Raw genomic sequence first — 23,633 nt, forward strand, 5'->3', positions numbered from 1 at the left:
AAAACTACCTAGCGTATAATCCAACTTCGTAAAACCAAACTGTAAATCTGTCTGTATTTATACATTTTTTAATGTCTAAAATACTCATCACAGTCTTCACTGTGGGGAATGGGACTTGACTTTATACATTTCTGTTTAACTTGCATTAGTTTGCAATGAGAACCTGTTACTTTTATAATTTAAAAATACATAAGTGTTTTTCAAAGGACTACGCAGCACACAGAGGTTTGAGGGAATCTGGGCCACAGAGACGATAGGGGGCATTCTTGAGCAGGAGGCATTCAGGGGCTCTGGCTTATCTAACGGGAGACCAAACACAAGGGCTCCTGAACCCTGGGCTGGAAGGCATCCTGGCAGTGACTCTCTCCAAACCCCTTCCCTTCACAGTCCTGACCCAACATAGCCCACAGAAGCCTCCATTTATTGAGCACTTACTTTCTGCTCAGTGGATCCTCACTTGTAACTAACATCATTGCCCTCATGTATAGGTGAGGACCCTACAGCACCGAGAGGTTGAGTGACCTGTCCAAGGCTACACAGCCAGAGACCATTGCCCAGGTCTGGATGACCCCCAAGCTCTCACAATATGGTGAGGTAGTAATGTGGCTACAGTTGTCCTGTCCCTGAATGTGAAAGAATCCAAGCAGGGACCAAAGAAGAGGAACAAAGGAGACAGAAACAGGAAGTTAAGGGAAGGGAAGAAAATGATCTCAGAGTTCAGGAGTTTAGGGGTTGGTTGTCTGAGAAGAAGACCTCAACATCCAATGAGTGGAAAGGAGAAAGCTCTACACTAGGCAAGCACAAAACAAACCCTCAGGCTCCCCTGACCCACTCAGTGGAAACCTGGAAGTGGTCTCTGGACCCACAGGGAAGCTGGCAGGGGAAGGGTCAGAGGAGACAGTCTGCCAGAAGCCTAAAAATTCAAAAAACAACCCAGGTTCAGAGAGGGCTGGATGGATGGCAAGTGGAGAAGAGGCACAAGCAAGGTGAGAAAACACCCAGGTCGCTGCTCTGGCCCGGATTCCCAGAGCTGAAAATGTGGTCTAGACAGGAAGTGATTAAGGCCTGAACGAAGAATTTCCCCAAAAGCCAGGTCATGGAAAGGACAGAGCTGGTGCACAGCGGAAGACAGGGCAGAGAGGTGAGGGTGCCAGAGGAGGGCAGGTGGGCCCCTCTCCCGTCTCACCAGCACCCTGTGAGCTTTGCTCCCCGCGGGAGCCACAGCAGCCCGCAGTGCAGGGACGCCCATCTCCACAGCCCAGTTACCTTCTGCTTCCCACAGCAGGCCCTGGGGGCCGCCAGCTGTCCTCCCCACACTTGCTCCAAGGACACATCTGTTTTCCCAAAGGCTCAAGAGTGGAGGAATCTCTTGGTTAGGAAATCCTTGCGACTTGAAGGATAATCCCACGTGGGATTATCACTAATCCCACGTGGTCCTAACCAAGCTTCCGCGGAGGAGTCTTGCCTGAGGGCAGGCTTTGCAGCAAAGGCCTTGGTGCCTGAGCCAAGGGTAAACTTAATGAGTCAGTGTGTAAAGTGAGGGCATGTCTGTCTTGTTCCCCACAGGACTCCTGGAACCTCCAGCACAGGGCCTGGCTCCATCGTAGATGCTCGGTACCCATTCTTTGAATGTAGAAATGAGGCTGTACCAAAACGCTAATTTGATCTCAGGGCACGTGAATCAAGTTGGTGACTTCCGGGAGGGTGTGTGATGAGGGCAGTTCACGGTGTGGGATTGGATCAGCTCATGGAGCATGCCCAGAGAAGAGAAGGGACAGCAAACCAAGGGGGAACATTCCACGAACAAAGATTTCTGTCGAGCACCAGGGAGAACCCTCTACAATTTAGGGCTCTCTGGTAATAGAACCACTGCTGGGAGGGCTCCCTCAGCAGACTCGAGAAGAGGCTGGAGAACGATCAGCTGGAAAGTGACAGGGAAGCAATTAGAATGCACGGCTCCTGAGGCCCCAGCCACGATGCGAGTCTCTGAACTTCTCCACACCCCTCTTGAATTGGTTTATATTTTTGGCCTGAATAACACGACAGGCTACTAAGAGCCACATATTTGCTTCCTATCATATTTCAAGAAAAAGAAATGCATCATTTTTCCTTGTCTTCAGATCATTTCTTTCAACCGTCAAAAGGGGTCTCTTAGTTCTAGGGCTCCAAAGACCCACTAGGCAAAGAGCTTTTGGACAGATTTTCACTATCATCAGGCTCTGGCTTTAGCTGTGTTTGTTAGTTTGTTTTTAAACAAACACACCAGAGCCAGCATGGGATCCTGGAAAGAACTGCTAAGCCAGAGAGATCCCAAGTGCTAATCATGGCTCCATCTTTTAGGAGTCTTGAGACCCTCAGGTCCTAGTTAATCTCACTGGAGCCTCAGTTTCCTCATCTACTGAGTTGGGACAAACGTGCCTCTCCTCGGGGACCTGCAAGAGTTAACTGGGATCAAGTATGGAAAACTTGCAGAGTGAGGATAAATAAAAAGTGCTCAAGGTTTGCAGGCTTAATGGGGAGTGAGTAGGGGAAGAAAATTGAGACATATGAATGTATTCCACAGCGGCTGCCATTTCTAACTGCTTCCTTCTGAGCCTTGTGAGTTTATAGCCACACCTCAGTTTCTGATCTTTGGCTACCTGACTGAGCTCCACCACACACTTATTCACCAAGCACAGCTCCAAAGGACTTCTCATTCCTAAAACCCAGATCCCCCGCAACAGATGAAGTTTTACTCCCACAGAGGCAATTCAGAAGTTATGCCAAGGTTCTTAAGAAAGTTCCCGAAGAGGAGGTCCAGAAATGTGGTAAGCAACGCCAGTTGTGGTAGAAATAATCCTGTAGTCTCCCCAGGGAGCGCCCCTGAAAGACAACGCTCATTTGGAAAATATGAGTTCTGGTCTGCTTGTTTCACAAACAAAACAAAAGCGGCCTGCTTTAGCCACGACTACACAAAATGTCCCGGAATGCTGAGGCTGAAAGGGCCCTTAGAGATCAACTGACCTCAGACCCTGCCCTTGCTGCCTCAAACACACACACACACACACACACACCCACTGTTCCGATAGGAAGACTGAGGAAGAAGGAAGAAGTTGTAAGTGAACCAGCAGCAGAGCAAGAGCTGGCTACATGCCTTCTACCTCCAAGTTTCCTGATCTTTCCACCACCCCAAGCTGCCACTCAACTCAGCCAAGCCATGCTGCCAGCTCTGAATCAGGGCCTGATTGGAGGCAAGCCCCCTACCCTCTCTTCAAGGCTCCCAGGTAGCCCAGTCAGACCCCAGGGCTCCAACTTCTGTTCCCAAGTAGATTTAAACTCGTGAGACTGAGCCGGAACCTGACCAGCTCTGGGGATGGTGTGGGCGAGTGAAATCCCCCCAGTTAGAGATAAGCCAGGGCCACCTCCCAGGAAAAACAGCGTGACCTACACACCTAGGTCTCTGTTGGCAGAGCTAGAGCCCAAAGAGAGATCACAGACTTATCCCTCAGAAGAGGATTTTGGATTTGGGTTAATATACACCCAAAAACGCAGGTAACGGGTGCTCTTCTAAAAATTCTCTTTGGCTAACAGCTTTAATCTTCTCATCCACAAAGTCATTCATCAGAGCTGGGGTGAAATGCCATCTCTCCTGCTCCTTAGAGGAAGTTGGGGTAAACAGTGGAACGTCATTAGGGGTTGGGAAAACTCTCTAACCATCAAAGATGGACTCTATCGCTTTGAGAGGTGGTGAGTTCCCTATCACTGGAAATATACCAAAAAAAGCTGGGTAGCCATTTGGTAAAGAGGGCATGGTGGTCTTTTCTGGTCTTTTCTACCCCAACTGTACAATTCTGAGACCATCAGGAAGAGAGGAAAGTTAGGGGCTTGGAGGATGGCCAGTGAAGCCCACCAGAAACCCCACCCGGGAAACGTGAGCATCTTACCTCGGCAGCCTTGTTTCTCCCCTCGTACAGCAGCAGCTCCTCTGACAACAGGAGGGTCCGGGCAGGGTTACAGAGATCTAAAGGCTGAAAACAAAGAGGACAGTTCAAAGAGGCCTGGTGGAGACTGGGGGGGAGGGACAGGGGGAGGGGAGGGGAGGGGAGGGGAGGGAGGGGAGGGGAGGGGGAGGGGGAGGGGAGGCGAGGGGGAGGGGAGGGGAGGCGAGGGGGAGGGGAGGGGAGGCGAGGGGGAGGGGAGGGGAGGGGAGGGGGAGGGGAGGGGAGGGGGAGGGCGAGGCAGCCTGCCAAAGCCAGCCACAGAAGACCACTAGCCCTGTCCCAACACCCCAAGAGCCCACATGCCCACTCATACCCAGACAGAAACAGAAAGACAGAGATGCTCATCCTGGGCGGAACTGCTGCTGCTATACCTTCCCCACCAGCCCTCACACACTAGCTGCAGGAAGTGCAACCACATGGTCGGCCTTTGCCATCCTCCCCACCCCCGACCCTACCACCCGAGCCCGCCCCAGCTCCCCAACTGCACCGAGCTCCTGGGCGCTCCCGGCCCCCACAAGCCCCCATCTGTCCTGTTCATGCTGTCAGGCCCAGGCTCTCAGGACGCCTCTGGCAGTATCCTGAGAGCCTCATGCCAGATTTGGTCACCTGAGCCCCTTCAAGGCCAGGCCAGTCCCCGCTCTACATTCATAACACACTTGAGTTCACTGAGTCCTTCTCAGCTGTCACTTCCCAGGGACCAAGTCTCACCCAAACCTCTCACCCCACCACATGACCCTGCCCCCTACCCACGATGGAGCCCTGCCCCCGCGCAACCTGAAGAAACCTCCCTCAGCTCTGGACTACCCAGCAGGGCTTATCCTCGTGAATGCACATTTATAACATGGCTTGTGGGCACCTGACCCAAGCAAGGTGCTGGAAGAAAGAAAACGAAACAAATGTCAACTACTCACAACAACCGAGATGGATCTTACAAGTAACATGAGGCAAAAGAAGCAAGGCCCAAAAGAAGACATGAGATATGGTTTCATTAAGCAATATTCAAAAAGAAGTCATTTAGGAAAGCACATATAGGTGGTAAAACTACAGAAAAGCTAGGATATGATTATCATAAAGTCAGGCTAGTGGGTATGTCTCGGGGGGAGGGGGCATCATAATCAGGAAGAGAGATACACAGCCTCTAGAGCGGTGGCAATGGTCTAATCCTTTCTCTTAGTCGATATCTGCTTTATAATTACCCGTTAAACTCTGCATTTAAGTGTTATACCATTTTTGGTTTATATATTTTACAAGTCAAAAGATTTTTATCACTTTTAAAAACTAATTTTTAATTTTTTTGTATAAATTTTAAAATGAAAATGAAAAATAAGTCCCATGGATTCCAAAACCTTTGTGGTTACATCCCGAGAAACAGAAGAGACCAAGAGAACGGCAAAGGGCAGACCCTGCCCACGGAGTTGTCTGGGGAGAGGCGCATCACCTGCCAGAGTTGCGTTGTGAGTGTCCTATAAAAGTGTGAGTTCTGGGCTTCCCTGGTGGCGCAGTGGTTGCGAGTCCGCCTGCCGATGCAGGGGACGCGGGTTCGTGTCCCGGTCCGGGAGGATCCCACATGCCGCGGAGCGGCTGGGCCCGTGAGCCATGGCCGCTGAGCCTACGCGTCCGGAGCCTGTGCTCCGCAACGGGAGAGGCCACAACGGTGAGAGGCCCGCGTACCGCAAAAATAAATAAATAAATAAATAAAAGTATGAGTTCTAAGATCCACTGGCCAGTGACAGGCCCGGAATGGGACGCCAGGGAGACCAGAGAAGGCAGGCATGGTCAGAAATGAAGCTCTTGGGGCCACGTCCCCTCTAGGTTGCTGATGAGAGGATAAACTAAGAGTCTCTCTGGAAAGCAATTTGTCAAAATATGCATAAAGAACCTTTAAGATGTTTATGACCCATAACCCAGTCATTTCGCTTCTCAGAATCTCCCCCAAGGAAAATAATCCGAGAGGCAATTCACGCATGAGGATCTTTATCACAGAGTTATTTACAATAGCAAAAGAGTAGACATAACACAAGTGTCTGGACAGAATAGAGAACTGGTTAAATAAATATGGTACATCCATATAGTAGTGTCCAACCGCTACAAGACACAGACTCAAAGAATATTTAATGATGTAGGAAATGTTCATGCTGCAATTCTTGTTTAAAAAGGCAACAGGATATAAAACGTACAATCAGATCTGTCTGGGTTTTTTTTTTTAATATGTATATGCACAGGAAAGATATCTAAATACTCACATTGGTTATAGCTGGGTGATAGAATAAATAAAGGTTTGGAAATGTGGAGGAAGAGAAGGAAAAAGAGAAAAGCAGGAGAAGGGAGATCTAAATAATCTCAGGCCACCAGCTAGTACCGGCCAGACATGTTTGCTAAGATGTCTGATGGCCAGACAAGATGCCAGACCTCGAGGCTCTCTCCCTTGGTCATCTCTGAACAACAAAGCACTGGAGGAGCCAGGAAGCAGAACCCTCAGCACACAGGCCCTGTGACAATACAACCAGCAGCTGTAGCGTGTCTAAAATGGCCCCAGAGAAAGGGGAGGGGGAGGGGGAGGGGGAGGGGAGGGGGAGAGGGGAGGGGGAACCCACTTGTCGCTGAGCTTCCCTGCCCCCACTCTCCTGTTCCTCCTCCTGGAAACCTCTGCTCCCTAAGTATAACCCCCGGAATCCTGAGCCCCTAAAGCTATTTGTCTTTCCCAAAAGGGGGTCCTCAGTCCTGGAACAAGGTACCATCTCTGAGTCCCAGGGTGAAGGACCCTATTCTTTCTCACCTCCTCCAGAAGGAGTCCCTGGGGTCGGCCATCAGCTCACCTGAACGAAGATGGGGAACACCAGGACCTTGGGGGCCAGAGTGACGTAGGTGCCATAGCTTGAGTGTGGGGCGTGCGGCCTCATGACCGGGCAATTCTGGTAGTTCCCATGGCCCTTCATGGTCTGCACCGTCTTCATCAGCCGACACTTCTTCCCCAGGCCCGTGTAAGACTTCCCTTTACTGGGACTCCCTGATTCTGTGGAACAGAGATGGGGGACCGTGAGGCATTTCTATCCCCTCGCTGCAGAGGCATGCCTCTGCAAAAACAGGAACACAGTCTCAGTCCATTAACAGCCATTAACAACAGCAGCTGTGCGGGGCTCTGAGCAAGGCGCTGAGAAGACGGGGAGACCTCAGAAGCACTCTGTGAGAGATACTAACGTGTAAACCTGCAACTCCAGGGCAAGGACAGAGCTGGGAACCGCCAACAATGATAAAGGCAGCGTTCCTGACCTATCGGTTTGGCCCCGTACATTTAAAAATCAGAAAATCTTGGGCTTCCCTGGTGGCGCAGTGGTTGAGAGTCCGCCTGCCGATGCAGGGGACACGGGTTCGTGCCCCGGTCCGGGAAGATCCCACATGCCGCGGAGCGGCTGGGCCCGTGAGCCATGGCCGCTGAGCCTGCGCGTCCGGAGCCTGTGCTCCGCAACGGGAGAGGCCAAGACAGTGAGAGGCCCGTGTACCAAAAAAAAAAAAAAAAAAAAAAAAACCAGAAAATCTCTCAGATTTGAAAAATCAGAAGATCTGACCTCACCGGGCCCACAGTCCCACATCAAACAAGCAGTCAGAGGGAGCGTCCCGGGTGGCAGGGCATGTGTCCTCCCCCTTGTCCCCATCCCCACTGCTCCCTGTGCACACCCAGCACTGCTGGCCCGTTTCGCTGCCTCCCAGGTCCCTGGGACAGAGGGACTGGAGGTCATGTCTCTGCAGTGATAGCAGAGACAGTGGGCTTTCTCAGGATGTTTGGGGGTCTGCCTTCTACTAGCCAAGGGAGCTGGAGCGGCCTGGCTCACTGAGTCAGTCTGGAATAAGGAGTGGCACCTGTCGCTCCAGTTCCTGGGCAAGGGCAGCAGTCCTGAGCCAGAGGGCTGCACCCAAATCCCACTCCTCTGCTCCCCAGCTTGGTGACCACCAGAAACTCACTTCCCCCCTCACAGTCTTGGTTTCCTCACTGCAATTATAGTACCAAGCTTGTGGGGTTGCTCTGAGGGTTAAATGAGACACTCCAAGTAAAGCCCCTAGAATAATGCCTGGGACTTGATAAGTGCGCGATAAAAGCGAGCTGCTAACTTATTGTGGTTTCGTTGTTGTGATTTCTCCACTTGGAAAAGCAAGTGAATCAGATACTCCAGGGACTCTGGGAATCCTAGGCTTCATCGCAGCCAGGAGGTATTCCCCGGCTTGGCTATCAGCTCACAAATTATTCTCATCAGAAAAGGAGGAGGGGGCTTCCCTGGTGGCGCAGTGGTTGAGAGTCCGCCTGCCGCTGCAGGGGACACGGGTTCGTGCCCCGGTCCGCGAAGATCCCACGTGCCGCGGAGCGGCTGGGCCCGTGAGCCATGGCCGCTGAGCCTGTGCGTCCGGAGCCTGTGCTCCGCAGCGGGAGAGGCCACAGCAGTGAGAGGCCCGCGTACCGCAAAAAAAAAAAAAAGAAAAGGAGGAGAGAGAGAGAGAGAGAGAGAGAAAGAAAGAAAAGAGAGAGAGAAAGAGAATGAATCACCCCCAGGGAAGAGAGCAGAGAGCTGCAGGGAGTCCCTCTATAAGGTGACACAGCAGGACACACACCCTCACACTGAACAAGGGGTGGCATACAGATCTTTTTCATGTCTCATCCAACGGGCAGAAGAGCAAAACACAGAGTAGCTAAAAAGTCAGGAATTCTTGGACACAAGCAGGTAGGAGACAAACTCCAGGGCACTCAGACTCTGCACACACCTGGGCCCCCTCCGAGGGTCCCTGTCAGGTGGGCAAACTGATCAGCCCTCCCTGACCTGCATGGGCAGCCCACTGAGGCCCAGGTCTCCTTCCGCCACCCCCAGTCCTGGCAGCCTGGGGGTGAACAGGTGGCCTGACCCCTGCTAGTACTCAGGGGAGCTCCCCACCAACGCGTGGTCCACAGCCTCGGGGGAAAAACTCAGCTCGGAAGGTTTTACACTTGCTTCCTCTACCCACTCCATGCCCCTCCTCACCGAGGAGGGTGAGAAAAACAAGTCAACCCCCACACACGAGTGACCACCGATCACAGCAGTATCTTGGGGGCAGCACTCAAACCATAATAACTGAAAACACTTTCTGTTTCTTCAAGGAGTCACTTAGAGAAGAGTGAAAAGAGCGTGAGTCCAGAACAGGGGCGGGGGGCAGATGCATGGAAGTACCTACCCAGCTCCTCATCTGCTCTGGCCCCAGACGTACGCCTCCAGAGGGCTCTGTGCTGCCAGGCACTGGCCCCTTTGCTGAAAGAACCCATCCTGGCTCTCAAGCTCTGCACTGGATTTGAGTTGAACAAGACACCTGAACTTGAGCACTGGCCTCCTCAGAGACCGGCTGTGTAACCCTGACCATGTTCCTTCCCCCTCTGAGCCAGAGTTTTCTCCACTGCAAAGCAGAGATAATACACACTGCTGCCTTGCCTGCCCCAGGGCAGGTGAGGGCACACACGAGAGACCCGATGGGAAAGGGTTTGGTGAATGGTACCAGGGTGTGAGAGCACGAGGATTATAAACCCAAGCCAACGAATAATCCACCCGTCGGGGCTGGCATTAGGACAGGGTTGCTGCGCCACAAACTGTACCATGCACGGGGATCATGGGGTCAGTCTGGAACTAGACAGTCTAATTTAACACAACCGAGCCTAGACCAGAGTAGGCAAAACCACACAGGACTGACAAGCGAGGCAAAGTAGACCAAACTTAACGAAGGGGGCTGTTTGCTAATGCCCAAATCTGGGCCTTTGCCCTCCCCCAGTCTGACCTTTAAAGGAATCCACTTCTTCCCTGCCCTAGCCCAGCTGCATAGGGCTGTCACAGAATCTTTGCCTTGGGCCTAGAGAGTCATGAATAAGCCATTTGACATACACCTTTGCCTTCAGGTGGGAAGCAGCCCCATTTTATAGACAAGGCAACTGAGGTCTGGAGTGATTGGGGGACTTGCCCGAGGTCATCTGGCCAGTAAGTGGTACAAAGCGGAATCAACCCAACCTATGTGGCGTGCCCTCGTGCCCCATCTCCACATACCCTGGATAGTGTGTAGCAAGTGGACTTGATTTTCCAAAACTGATGTTTTTGAAATATCTTTTTTTAAAAACAGTCCAAGTTATAACCCAGCTACTGAGCTCTGTGAAAGCAAACTCCTTAACTTCCCACCTGCTACCGCTTACACCCTCTGGTCCAAATCCCCATATCACCCCTTAAACACCTGCTTCACTGACCAAACAGTAATTACTCAGCTTTGCTCCGGCTTCCGAGGTGAGCCCTGGCAGCCATCCCCCCCACCCCCCCACCGGCTGTGGCGAATCTGAGGCTGGGCTGCTTTCACAGGGCAAGGGACAATGCCAAGGGCACCCGCAGCCCTGGAGAACACGCCGACGACAGGCGGGCAGGCACCCCAGGTCCCAGAAGGGCACCAGCCCCCATTCTATTCAGGTTGGTTCAACCCACCCACCCTCCTGCAAGGAGGCCGAGCAGCGCAGCCAGAGGAGGAGACAGAAGTCGGCACCCTGGCGACAGCTTTAGCCTCTGGAGAGCCCTGAGTGCGTTTAACGGAAGATCTGTACCCTGAATTCCACCCCTTCCTCTGAACCCGCGGACCAGGGGCTAGGAATATTTGATCCCCGGTGAAGAGCAAAGATGTCCTTGGATACCAAAATAATTATCAGCGTGAAGAATAAATGAAGTCAGGTCAAGTTCTTAATATAATGCGTTCAAAAGTTACCACTGTTATTAAGAGCAGCATCATTTCCTTGCTTGTCCCTCTCCCACAGCCTCTGTGACTCTGCCCTTCTTGGTTTACTAAGTACTGTATTCTCAGAGGGGAACCAAAATGTGGACACGAGTTGGGAGGACCCCAAGAAGCATCTCTCGGCCGAGAAGGAACCACACCAGCCTGTCTCAACCCACACTCCTCTCCAGCTCCCTTCCCCCATGAGCGGTCTGCAAACCTTGGAGGCAACCAGAGTCACTCCCCTTCAGTCAGTCACTCAAATAAAATTCCGTTGAGTACCTGCTGTCTGTCAGACCCTGGGACCAGCATCAGACACACGGAGGTGAACAGGCCTAGGCCCTGCCCTTAATGGGGTCACCATTTAGCAGTGACATCTCCACTCTAACCTGATGCGGCAACTAAAAGCCTTTTTAAAACTCAGCGTTGAATCACCGTCAGACTTTTCTCCGGAAGGAACACAGATTCATTTCCAACAGACCAAGCCCTAACACCCAAATGCCCCAGCCTGGAGAGAATAAAGATGGCTTCCATCCGCAACTCTGAGCCTGATGGGAGCCCTTTTCCCTCCAAAGGGCACCTGCTCTAAGCAAGCATCGTCTTCATGCTACTGACAGAGGGGGACAGCAAGGAAGCAAGTCTGCAAGTGGTTGGGAAAAGGCCATTCACAAAGAAGGAGGTCAAAGGGCATTCTGTGGGCTCTGAAGGAAGGGCTCAAGCATATCCAAGGTCAGTACCATGGACCACCGCAAGGCTAGTCTCAACCTTCCAGATACCATCTGGACTCCAGCCAGCTAGACTCAGGCCAGCGCAGAGAGGGCCTAAAGGAATGCCCAGCCAAATCCAGCAGCAACACTGATACCTCAGTTTTCCTGGGAGAAGGAACTGGTTTTGAGCCCAGCTTCTCTCCCTGGCCCTTAAAAAATAAGGCCAGGATTTGAAGGACAAAGGAGAAAAGTCCCTTCAAACAGCAGAGACATCTGTGCACTTCAAAGACAGCTAACTTCTGTGTAACATCACTCAGTAAACAGGCTGCTACTCAAAACCATTATCTCCTTCAGTCCTCCCAACAACCCTCTGAAGTGGGAATTATCAGCCCTGTTTTATAGATAAAGAAACTGAGGCTAGTGAGGGGACACGAGTTGCTCAAACTCACACAACTCCAATTTGGAACCTCCCAGCTCCAAATTCCGTGCCTCCCTCCCGAGCTGGCCTGTGACCACAGCGCCTACAGCACCTTATGTATATTGGTTGCTCAGTAACGTTGGTTGAATCTCAGCTGAATGCCTGAGTCCTGAACACCATCTGTTAGACTGCTCTGGGAAGATGCCCCCTCTTTCTCCTCAGTTCAGGCTCCAAGGAAGAAAGACACTGGTTCAGTGAGGGAGAAAAAGGTCCCAAGAGGAGACAGAGTCTGTGTCAAAATTGGGAAGGCCTCCCAACAGATGGCTAACCTCACCATCTCTCCAGGGCTCAGAGGGCACAGCAGCAGAGGAGAGACTCACCTTCGGGGATGGCATCCTCCTGGTACACAGGCCGCAGCAGCTGCGAGGGAAAGACAGAGAACTACCTCAGCCCCAGGAACGGGGCAGACCACCAGGCAGGCTGCTCAGCCCTGGCCTGGGGATAGGAGGGGAGCACCTCAGGGCACGAGGGCAAAACAGCAGTCCCACTAACGAGCTGAGAGGGGGGCCTGGAGGGATCACAGAATCTAGAATCCTCCAGAATGTTCGAGTTGAACGAGGCTTTAGCTGTCGTCAAGTCTAACCCCTGGGCCAAGTCCCCAACTTCCTTGACAGCGGCTTGTTCCAAAGTGTCTTCTGTGAAACACTGGCACTTGGGAGGCTAACGACTCTGGCGCAAAGGGTGCACCGTCAGGGGAGTTTGAGAAATGCTCGGTTAAACAAGGGTAAACCACCTTCTTCACTGCAGGTACCCTCAGAGCCTCAAATAGGCTAATATGCATTGGGAATCTCCCAGAAGAGGAAGAGAGTATAAGGTGTTTCTCAAACTCATTTGACCTCAGGAGACTTTCTTCCCAGAGTATCTCCTGGGACCGATATTTTGGGGGACACACGCCAACATCCCATTAGGCCATCTTACAGCTCCTATGACGGGCTCGCTGCCTACCACGCAGCCCATTCCGCTGCAGAAAAGTGCACACTGGCAGAAAGTTCTTCCTTCTTTTGGGGTGAAATCTTCCACCGTGTGACCTCCCCTGGTCCTGGATCTGTGCCCTGAGGCCACAAAGACCCACCTGCTGTCTCTGCCCAGGACAGCCCTACAGAGGCTGGAGCTAACACCTAGCCCACTTCCCTGCTCCCCACTCCAAGCCCCTGGCAGGCTCCTCACAACACAATTCTGAGCCTTCCCATCTCCCTGGCCTCACTCAGGGACCCATGCCCTTCACCTCCCCTGAACCAGCTGTCCATACCTGGCTCCCAGGGTTCAGCGGGGCCAGGATGATGTAGTTGGGGTCGGCGGGGGCAGTGGCACGGGACAGTGCAGGCAGGGTGTGCTGGCCCCCACGCTTGGTCACCTCAGTGTAGCGCTCCCAGCCACCGAGCAGCAGCCCATCCGAGCTGTCACACACCAGGTGACAGCTGTGGCGCTGCTCTGGCCGTGCCTGGGCCCCGTGGGTGCAGTTCTTCTCCCGCTTGTTGGGGGGCGACTGGAGGTCATGGGTCGACTTGCAGGACGCCCGCCGCAGGACCCCGCCATCTGGCCCCGGCTTGACCTGGGGGACCATGCGCCACACGAGCAGGATGATCTCGCTGGAGCAGCTCCTGGAAGTTGGAGGAGGCGGGGAGTCACAAAGGGAAGTTGAGTCTGGGGGAGACCAAAGTCAGCCACGGTGGGGGCCTGCGGGGGCAGAGAGGAAGAGAGGGGAAGAGGGCAGGGAATTCCCAGTGCCAGAGCAGGAGGGGATGCAGAGGCCATCTACAGTAGAGACAGCAAAGGGGTCTCTTAGGTCGACTCTAGTTGACTGGCAGAGGCTGGGAAGGACACTGAGGCCAAGGCCAAGTAAACAAGAAAAAAGACCAAACTCAACTAGTGATATGCCTCCCGGACACAAAGTATTATCAAGGAGGAGCCAGCAAGCCACGGCCTGTGTACAACCCCTCATCCGGTCCTTCTAGAAGCAAACCTAAAATGGGCCACGAGGGCTTTAACCCAGAGGGTCGAAATTTAGGGGACCCCAAAATTTAAAGAATAACTGTTTAATTGTGCAATTGAAAATGTTCACAACACCTACGCATCCTTAGGAAACTAAGGGCTTAGCTCTGAGGTAGCAGAACTAATGAGCTAAAGTAGAGAGCGACCCCCTGGAGCTGCACCACGAACCACAGGGTCTATTTGAGAGCTTCTTCCCCGCCGTCTGCTCTGGGATCCAAAATTGCTCAGAACCTGAACCTTCCAATTTCAGGCCAAGAAACTGATCCCCCAAGGAGCAAAGTGAATTGCTCACAGCTGGGAAGGAGGGACGGGCGAGGCGTGTGCCCAGGTCTGGGGAGGGGAGGTGCGCCTCAGCCCAAGGCCCCAGGCTGCCCGCCGCCCCTGTCACCGGATCTCGTGTGCCAGCTCCACGCATTTCCAGTGCTCCACGGGCCTCTCGTTCAGCTGCAGCACCGTGTCCAGCTGCTGCAGCCCTGCCCGCTCTGCCGGGCCCCCTGCAGGGACAGAGAAAAGCCACTCAAGGGCTCCTAAAGCCCGCAACCCCCTCAAAAGCCCCGGGGTCCTTTGTTTCCACAGTGACCCTGGACAAGGACCGCTCCCCTCTGTTTCTTCATCTGTGAATGAGGGGCCAACCTCGGAGGCTCTCGGGGACCTTGAAGGGAGGCTCCCCTTTGCCCTCACTTCCTCCCTGCCCGCATACCCAGGACTGGCTGACCTCTCTCCACCTCCCTGCCAGGCCCCTCTCCCTCCGCAGGGCCTCCCAGCCCTTGAGAACCCTTCCTTGCTGCCAGGCTCACAGGCAAATGGGAGCACTCAGCTCACCATGTCCCAGCTTCTCCACTTTGGATGCTCACTCGGTGACTAGAAGTCTTTTCTTTGTGAAAAATAGGGAGGGAATGACTATTTTTAAGTGCTAATCAGGCTGGAATAGGATATAAAATACTGGTTCCAAATCGAGTTCATAAATGACTCTAATTTTCCCATGCAGCCATTACTGAAAATATAGGTTTAGTTCCTGTTTGAAATGACTGGGAAACAAAATATAAAAATCTATTTTCATTTTGATTTAAAAAAAAAAAGAGAGAGTAGGTGTATTTTCATAGACCTCACTTTCATCTATGGTCATTTAAAAATATTATTCTTTTCCTTTTCAAAAACCAGGACACTTTGCTCCATTTAGGGCTCCCATTTCAGTTCCAACATCTTGTTTGCAAAGCCTCGGGCTGGCATCACCCGAGACACTCACTCACCAGAATCCACGGCCTGGACTCGGACCGGAGAGTCGCAGCAGATGGTGAAGCCGAAGCCGTCCTTCCCCCTCGGGATGGTAATCTAGGACACAGCCCTGCCCAGTTACTCCCAGAAGCCATGAGGCTGCTGTCTCTGCTCCAAGGTCGTGAAGAACACAGTCCCCACCCCAGAGCCACCTTCCTCTCCGAGGTTGCTGGAGCCAAGAAGGAGGCTGGCTGGCCCCTCGCTGTCCCTATCTTGGCCCAGGCATCTTGAGTACTGGGTTGTGGGCCAAGCAGGAAGGCTGGGAGCTCAGGAGGTAAGCCAGGCCCACGTGGAAGGGCCCAGACAGAGCCTTGGAAGGGTGAATCTCGCCTTCCTCAGCCCTGGAAGACATGTGGCCTAGCCCTTTACCCAAGGGCCCACTGCACTGCACGTCTCCGCCTCACCTGTGACCCCACTGCCTGCTCGGTCCCTTCCTCCTTTCCCCAGGGGTTCATGGAGCATCGGCCCAAGGCTGGCCCCACGCTGAGGGCCCAGAGACAAAGCTGGCCTGTTGGCTGCCCTCCCAGAGCACAGGGGAGGGAAGACAGGGATGCAGACACTCACCACCTCAGGCCAAGGGGCAGGGGACACGTGCTAGGGTTCTCAGGGCCGTCCACCGCCAGGGTCTCAAGGTATCAGTGAGGGCTCCCAGGTGAGGGGGCAAGTGAGGGCACAGATAGGCTTCCTGGCTGAACCTGAACTAGCCAATGACCTCACTGTGCCAGCTGCAGCCTGTGTGCATGGCAGGTGCACAACCCCTACTTTCAGAAGTCCCCTGAAAGGGCCCTGCCATCTGGATGCTCTTTTCAAAGCAACATGCAATTACTGAGCTCCTACTGCATGCCAGGCTCTGCTGAGGCACCAGGTCATGAGGCCTTGGTCTCTGGCTCCCAGAGGAGCATGAGGGGACACTGATCTCTCCAAAGCAAAGCAGGTCACGACAAGCATTACAGCGAAACGTGAGGATGGTGCTGGGAAGAGTCCTTTGTGCTTTGACTTTAGATGACAGGCCTGGCGCACGGCAGGAACCAGCAAGTGCTCCGCTAGTGAGGACAGCGCTGCAGCCTCCCACCAGCAGCGGAAAGCTGGCAGGGGGCGGCGCGGTCTGCTAGCTCAGTTCAGTTCTACCTTGCTGCATGCCCTCTCCGTGCACTCCCAGTTAGGCTTTGGGAGGGGGGCAGAAAGCCCAGCCCCTGCCCTCTCAAAGAGCAATTCCAGGCTGCTCAGAGCAGGTGTATGAGAGCAACAGGCGAAGGCAGCTGAAGTCAGAAAAGGGGTCTGGCTCCCTGGATGTGGCATGGGCCCCGGTGCAGCATGGGGTAGGGCACCCCAGGCAGGCTGAGGAAGAAGCCAGCTCAGCAGCCCTGAAAGAGGTCAAGAGCCACCGCCTCTTTAGGAGACTGCTGTCTCCTTCCTTTAGGGGCTACCTCTTCCAGGCTGGGTGCCCAGCATTCACCTGCCAGCTGTCCCAAAGGCCAGGCATGGGAAAGGGGAGGGCCGGGGAGCCCGGGGTGACCCAGGCCCTTGGATGCTGCTGGGGAGGCCCCTGAGGCTCTGCTTCCCACCAGCCCTGGGCCTGGATTCAAAGCGAGTTTGTAAAACAGGAAATCTGACAGACAAGGGGAAGGGGCGGGGGGGGCAGGAAAATACCCTGTTCCCATAAGAATTCTGGGAAAACACACAGCTAAGACAGGAAGAGGAAAAAAATGGAAAGAAAGAAAGAAAAACAAACTCTGGAGTGAGCGCAGAAAGCCCAGACTGAGGCCAAGGGACGATGACAGGAGCCCGGTCCACTCCATGCGACCAGCAGGGATTTTTAGGGACCTCACAACCCACCCTCAACCCAGGCAGAAGCTGGGATGCCAGCATCTTGCTAGCACTTCCCCAGTCCTACCCCACCAAGAGCCACAGCCCCTCCTGCCTGGGGCGCAGCTCTGGAAAACTAGCCCCAGCACCCAGGGCTAACAGTTTGGGGACTGGCCCCAAAGCTGAATCTGGAGAGAAGGAGGGTGCTCCAGAAAACAGCCTGTTCCCCGCATCCAGGTGGGACTGTGGACAGGAGACCCCTCTGCCTTCCTGGGCACCAGCCTAAGCAGAGCCAGTCCAGACAACAGTCCAGGCCAGCTGGGGGCTGGGAAGAGGGGAAGAGGAGACGGTGTTGGGAAGCAAGCCCCTCTCCTGCTCAGTGTGACGGGGTGGGACTGCGTGAAGGAAGCAGAATTATGCTCTGTCCATCGTGGCCACGACCACGTTGAGAGGACAATGTCCAAAGAACCTGATCATCACTGCAGCCCTGAGGGAATGCAGGGCTAGTTTCAGTATGCCCATTTTACAGAGAAGGAAACTGAGGCCTGAAGCAAGTAAGCTCTCCGCCCTCCTCTCTGACCTCAGGCCTCAGGGTCAGGAGGCAAGGGAAGCAGCCCTGCCCTATCTCTGGGACCTCAGTGACTCCTGGCAGAGGCCATCCTTCCTGGGGTGCTTCTTGCTCTTTCCTGTCCAGCGTAGGAACTGCTACTGCTCTCAGATCTCACCCATGCCGGCATCTCACTTCTGCCCTCCTGCCTGATTTCTGACCCTCCGTCATGCCTAGACTTCAATCCCAATCCCTAAATGCCACAGTTATTGAACCCCCTGCACCAGGCACTTCATACACATTCCACTTACTTTCACAGCATTGTCACATTATCACCCCATTCCGCTGACAGGAAGACTGAGGCTCAGGGAGGTAGACTGCCATGCACAAGAGTCAGACCTCAAGAAGGGCTGGATGTGAGCCCGGGTCTGGCACAGAGCTGGTGCTCTCAACCCCACACTACTTTCTAGCAGGGGATCTGTCTTGAACGTGAGTCCCAGAGCCCCAGGCCTGGACCGCACTCATGCCTGGGGTCCTACTCTGACTGCCAGAGTGTCCCGGTCCTCAGCCCTGTAGTCCCAAGTGACTGAGGACTTCTCGACCTCCCATCCAGTGCCCTCTGTGCCTCACCACCCCGCCATCCAGTTGCCCGTGTCGCAGGGGCTGCTCTGCAGGCTCCAGGAGGGCGGGAGGGCCCTAAGAGCTGGGGACTGGAGCAAGAACACACATGTCCCACTCACAGTGCAGGAGGCCCCTCTGAGCATCTCCCTGAGACCTCAGTCTGCCTGTTTGAAGGAGTTCAGGACCCAGATTCCAGGCTGGTCATTAAAACACAGAGGGAATTTTCTATACTTTTAAAATCAGAACCATTCCAGAGTCCCATCAGCTTGGACATTCCCAAAATCTGGACATCCCTTGCCTTCACCCTGTCTGACACCATGCCTTTTTTTTTTTTTTTTTTTTTGCGGTACGCGGGCCTCTCACTGTTGTGGCCTCTCCCGTTGCGGAGCACAGGCTCCGGACGCGCAGGCTCAGCGGCCATGGCTCACGGGCCCAGCTGCTCCACGGCACGCGGGATCCTCCCAGACCGGGGCATGAACCTGCGTCCCCTGTATCGGCAGGAGGACTCTCAACCACTGCGCCACCAGGGAAGCCCCATGCCTTTTTTATAAGAAAAAAAAAATGTCCCTCAAAGTTCCAGAAGAGTCTTGGGGGCTAAGGGATCATCACTCCCACTCTGCCCCACATCCTGAGCCTGGAGGCTGAGGGCCAAGCCCTCTCTGTGAAGTTGGGCTCTGGAGCCAGAGGACTCCGGACCCACCTCAAGGCATCACAGCCATCCGGGAGGAAAATCATGCGTGCGCACATATACACAGACACATCCTACCTCGCTCACAAGCACACACCAACACACGCTAAAACACAATCACACCTACACAACACAGGACAGGCACTGCCGTCCCATCAGAAGTAGGGAAAGTTAGCAAAAATCCACAAATGCAGCTGCTCAGCAATCTAGCCGCTTACAATCTCAGGCTTGGGATGATGCTCTTTTTAACCCACACTCCTCCCAAATGACAGAAAATCAACTAGATGATCTCACCACGGACACCACCCAGTCAGTGGTTAGGATGGCGAAGAGCTGGCCTCGTCTGCCCCTAGAGAGGGGCAGCAGGTAAAGGCCACCTCGGGGCCAGTTCCTGCCTCTATCCTCCCCCCAGGTCACAATGAACCTGCAAGGGCCAGGAGGAGGCAAGGAAGGCCTTGTGGGGAGACAAGTCCTGCTCGGTGAGCCCACACCCCTGACCCTCAACGACACCCCACGCGCCCCCCTCGAGGGGCCAAGCACCCACCTGGCGGTAGCGGCGCTCCGAACACACCTTGCAGAGCCCATTGAAGCGGTTCATGGCTGCGGGTCCTGCCTCGACTGCCGCCCCATGAAAACCCAGCTCTCCCCCCCAGCAGTGGGAGCCCGCACTGCGCCCCGTCAGCCTGGCATGGCCGCCCTGGGAAGCCCGCCCCGCAGAAGAATGGCAGGAAATCACCTCTCACCTCCCCAAGCCCTGTCTGTGCTGTGTGCCGCTGCACGATAAGCCCGAAGGCTTCCTGAAACCTCCGAATGACAAGGAAGAGGGAGAGTTTTATATTAAAATTCCTGTCAACTAGTTAGTATTCCCCGGGCCCCCGGCGGGGAGAGGGCGCCTTTGTTCTGGCTGCATTCTCCGCCATGGGCCACTTTGTGATTCCAGCGTTCTCACAAACACCCCTGGCTGGAGGAGAACCCAGGCAGAAAACACGGCCCACTCTGTAACAATGCCGCCTCCCCCTGCAAATCCCGGGACCCCGGGTACAAATGCAGGGAACTAACTCAGCCTAAGAACCTAAGGATGCTTTGCACCCACAGACATCCCACGTCAAGACAGAAAATACAAAACATCTGGAGTTTGCCTGTCACTCCGAAGCTACTTAAAAGTCAGTTCCCTCATCCAGGTACGTGGGCTGCTTTAAGGATCTGATGACAGACCATAAAGTCAAGTTGGGAAGGGATTTCCAATCACTAGATAATCCAGCGTCCTCTTTTTACTGGTGAAGAAGTGGGGGCCTTGAGCAGTTGAGATCACACAGCAGGGTGGGGTGGAGCTGGGACCAGAGCCCCAGTCTCGATCCCTGCTTTGTAGAGCAGTGCCTGGTGAGCCTAGAGCCCCTTCCACCAACCTCAGAGCCCCTGAGGAAAACTACCCAGCCACTCACATCCTTCATGCCAGAGAGGGGCCCTCGGTCCAGCCCAGCTTTGGTCACTGTGACAGTGGTCAGGCCACCCAGGTTTCTAAGCCTCCATCCCTCCATGCACACGAAGAGGGAGTTGAACAGGTCACCTCTCGGGGTTCTCCCTCTGTCCTAACCAAGCCTCTGACAATCACCCACACCTTGCTGAGTCCTACGGACATCGCTGCATGTGCAAGCCGAGGAAAATCAAACGCGCCTCAGGACAATGCCCCCAGAGGTCAGGGCCTGTGTGCAGAGCCCAGCACGAAGTAGGACTCTCCCAGGCCACCTAGAAACCTGCAGTGTTGATGTCCGGGCAATTCTCACAAATCCCCGGGGAGACTCCCTGGTCACTGTCCTCTCTGTGCTCGGCATGTAACAGAGAGAGGGAGAAAGGCCTTTGCAGCTCCCCCACTGAAGCTGGAAGAAAGCTTTTAAACTTGTAATGAAGCCACGGAAAACAGAGACCCAGCAAGTTACTCTAGTACTGCACTATCCAATATGGTAGCGATTAGACACAGGTGCAATTTAAATTTAAATTTTTAAATAAAATTTAAAATTCAGGTCCTCATTCATACTAGCCACACTTTCGAATGCTCAGTAGCCACCGGTAGCTAGTGGCTGCCATAACGGGCAGTGCAGCCCTATAGCCTGTACCCTCTGTGAAGGCAGGGATGTTTGACAGCTATATCCTGGCTCCCGGCACAAGGCCTAGCCCATGTAGACGTTCAATAAATACTTAATGAATGAATGAGTGAATGACTTGAGTGAATGAAAGGGGAAATGTCTTGTAGATAATAATACACCTAAGTGCCATATATTATCATGGAAAATATCACTGTCATATTTTCCCAACCAGGCCACTTGCAGGAGACAGCCATACCTGAAGCCATATTTGCTGTCTGTGTGGCCACAGAGAGTGACCTAACATCTCTGAACCTTACAAGTCCCACTCATCTGTGAAATGGGTAGTAACAACCACCTCAGAGGTGGGAGTGAGGGTCACGTCAGATTACGACCGAGGGGCTACTCAGCACTGGGAGCTTGTTTCTCCCTCTCTTCATGGTTAGAGAAAACCAGAGATCACCTGCCATGGCCTGCAAAGTGACAAATTTGGATGAATTCCCCAAAATCCCTATAGGAAGGTTCCTCTCTAGCTTCAAAGCCCTAATGAAGTGAGGACCCATAAGTCTCGGGCTCAGACTCACAGCTGCTCCCTGATATCAAGGGGGCCAAACCTGAAGGGGAATTGGGCCACAGTGGCAGGGGGGGCAAGGGGCCTGAGGGGGCCTGCAGGAAAGGGAGGACTCGGCTTCAAGAGACCAAAAGTCAGTACAACCCAGACTCCTCTATTTCCAGGGGCCGGGGCCCGGCTCTCTCCCCACTCCTGCCCCAAGCTTGAGTAACCCGAGAAAAGCACCAGAAACAACCTCTTAAAAATGCACAACGTGCTGAGTTTCCAAGCACCAAGTGAAACTGAGTCTCAGGCACCGAATGCTGCCCTGTTTAGGGGTCTCCTGGGCCAAGGGACTGACCAGAAGCAGGTTAGAGCCCAGAGCAGTGCTCAGGGCCCATCGGTCCTGCCCAGGTAGTCCCCACCTACCTTGAGTTTCTCCCCGTTCTCGGTGTCCTCACCTCCCAACGGTCTCAACAGAGGGTCTGGAAGGTGACAGAGCAGAGTCAGAAAGTTTCTGCTGGCATCTAAGTGCCCGTTCCACAGACCACCCAGAGGATGAGGCCAGGGTGCCAGGCCCATGTGGTGGACCAGGCCACTGCTGGCCTCCAGGATGTGGGAATGCCCAGGCTCGGGCCAGGCAGGGGCTCAGGAGCCAGATGGGTGTGTGGGAAGGACGGAGCAGAAGGGGAAAATCCTCAGGACCCACAGCAGGGCCCACATGGCCTGTCTGCAGAGGTGGGCGCCCGAAGGTCAGCCAGGCAGCCCAGAGGGGATCCTGAGACCACGGACCCTGAGGAAGGGCAACATGGGAAGGTCCAAAAGCCCAGCCCTCCATGAGCTAGATAAATAAAGGAGTCATGGGCACGAGGCTGCCTGCAGGCTTCATTCTAGCAAGCGCTCGTGAGAAGTCCCTGGACCCAGGGTCTGATGGCAGCCTAGCTTGACACATGCCACAAAACACAGGGACTGAGGCTACTACACAGTGGAGTGGGGGGAGCCCTGGGGGTTGGCATGTCTGGGCAGAACTGAACGTGGTGGGCATGTACCTCTCAGGGGCCCCAGTCTCCGCCTGGCCACCTTCAGGTGCTTGGTCTGGCCCAGGTCCTCGCCCAGCAGGTAGTACCAGCCGCTGGTCTCCTGTCACAAGAGAAGGCGTGACATGCTCAGAGGAGGCAGAGGGCACAGGTCAGGCAGCCACCAATCCCCGTCAAAAAGCAGCAGCTGGAGAGCCTCCTCAGGAGCAGCATCTCTGCAGACACACACACTCCGGCCTCCCTTCCCCAAAGGGAGCTGCCATGCCTGCTCCTCCAGGAAGTCCTCCTTGATGCTCCACTAAGAGCTGATCCCCCCCTTCTGCCGACTTCCCACGCCTCTTGTCCCTGGAGAACAAGTCTACTCACAGGCTTGCCTCCCCAACTAGGCTGTACACAGGCTCCTTGATGTGCCTAGCACCATGCCTGGTACAAAGCAGGAGCCCAGTAAATGCTGACAGAGCAGAACGGAGGAAGGGAGGGAGGGAGAGGCCAGAAGGCAGGCATCCTGAGGCCCCTGAGCAGTCCCCAGGGGCAGACATCTTCTCCCAAGAGGGCATAAGGCCAAGACAAGATAGTTGGGACCCACATGTAGGATAAAGGGTCCTCAGCCACCTACCCCAGACTTCACTTCCGGGACACAGAGCTGGGTGGCAGGGCCACCTGGCAACTCCTTGCAGCGGGCCACCAGAACATCTCCAGGGATATGCAAGAGGAGCACATCCCTCCCCTGCACAAAAGCCTCAAATGCGGGCAGTGCCATCCAAGTAGCGTTGGGTAAGGGTCTGGCCACCCAGAGGAAGGGGCCTCTAGGTCCCAGAGTCCTCACCCAGCCTGAAGGAAAGCTCCACAGAGGATGCTCACTCCATCCCTGAGCACCTGCTAGGCCCAGAAACCTGAGACCCTGGCAAACAACGTCAAGACAACCCCTGGAACAGACCACGAGAAGCATCCATCCCTCAGCCTCCAGGGCAGGGAGTGCTCTGAGCTCTGGGGGACCTGCCAGTGTCCTTAAGGGAAGACACCAGACCTAGAGCCTTCTGGGAAGACTTGGAGCCGCCTAACAACTGGTCTCTGAGAAGAATGAGCCAAGGCAGGAACCCAGACCCTTGGTCACGCCG

At 54.3% G+C, this 23,633-nt stretch overlaps 1 protein-coding gene across 10 annotated transcripts in view; it reads right to left on the bottom strand.

Annotated features, from left to right (window-relative positions):
* The window catches only part of RGS3 (regulator of G protein signaling 3), a 131,604-nt gene that overhangs the window by 77,698 nt on the left and 30,273 nt on the right, over nucleotides 1-23,633 (bottom strand). For 4 of the 10 annotated variants that reach the window (XM_067040933.1, XM_067040936.1, XM_067040937.1 and 1 more), the window contains 8 exons: nucleotides 22,528-22,618; nucleotides 21,908-21,963; nucleotides 15,161-15,242; nucleotides 14,299-14,404; nucleotides 13,168-13,519; nucleotides 12,239-12,278; nucleotides 6,797-6,993; nucleotides 3,924-4,007 (listed from right to left, as the gene is read on the bottom strand). In XM_067040933.1, the coding sequence (XP_066897034.1) occupies nucleotides 3,924-4,007; nucleotides 6,797-6,993; nucleotides 12,239-12,278; nucleotides 13,168-13,519; nucleotides 14,299-14,404; nucleotides 15,161-15,242; nucleotides 21,908-21,963; nucleotides 22,528-22,618 (1,008 nt within the window). Of the gene's footprint in view, nucleotides 1-3,923; nucleotides 4,008-6,796; nucleotides 6,994-12,238; nucleotides 12,279-13,167; nucleotides 13,520-14,202; nucleotides 14,264-14,298; nucleotides 14,405-15,160; nucleotides 15,243-19,391; nucleotides 19,778-21,907; nucleotides 21,964-22,527; nucleotides 22,619-23,633 lie in introns of those variants that run through there. The other 6 variants (XM_067040935.1, XM_059071240.2, XM_067040938.1 and 3 more) reach the window with 6 other exon arrangements.

Source organism: Kogia breviceps, chromosome 8 (assembly GCF_026419965.1).
Source record: "Kogia breviceps isolate mKogBre1 chromosome 8, mKogBre1 haplotype 1, whole genome shotgun sequence".
Lineage (NCBI taxonomy): Eukaryota > Metazoa > Chordata > Mammalia > Artiodactyla > Physeteridae > Kogia > Kogia breviceps.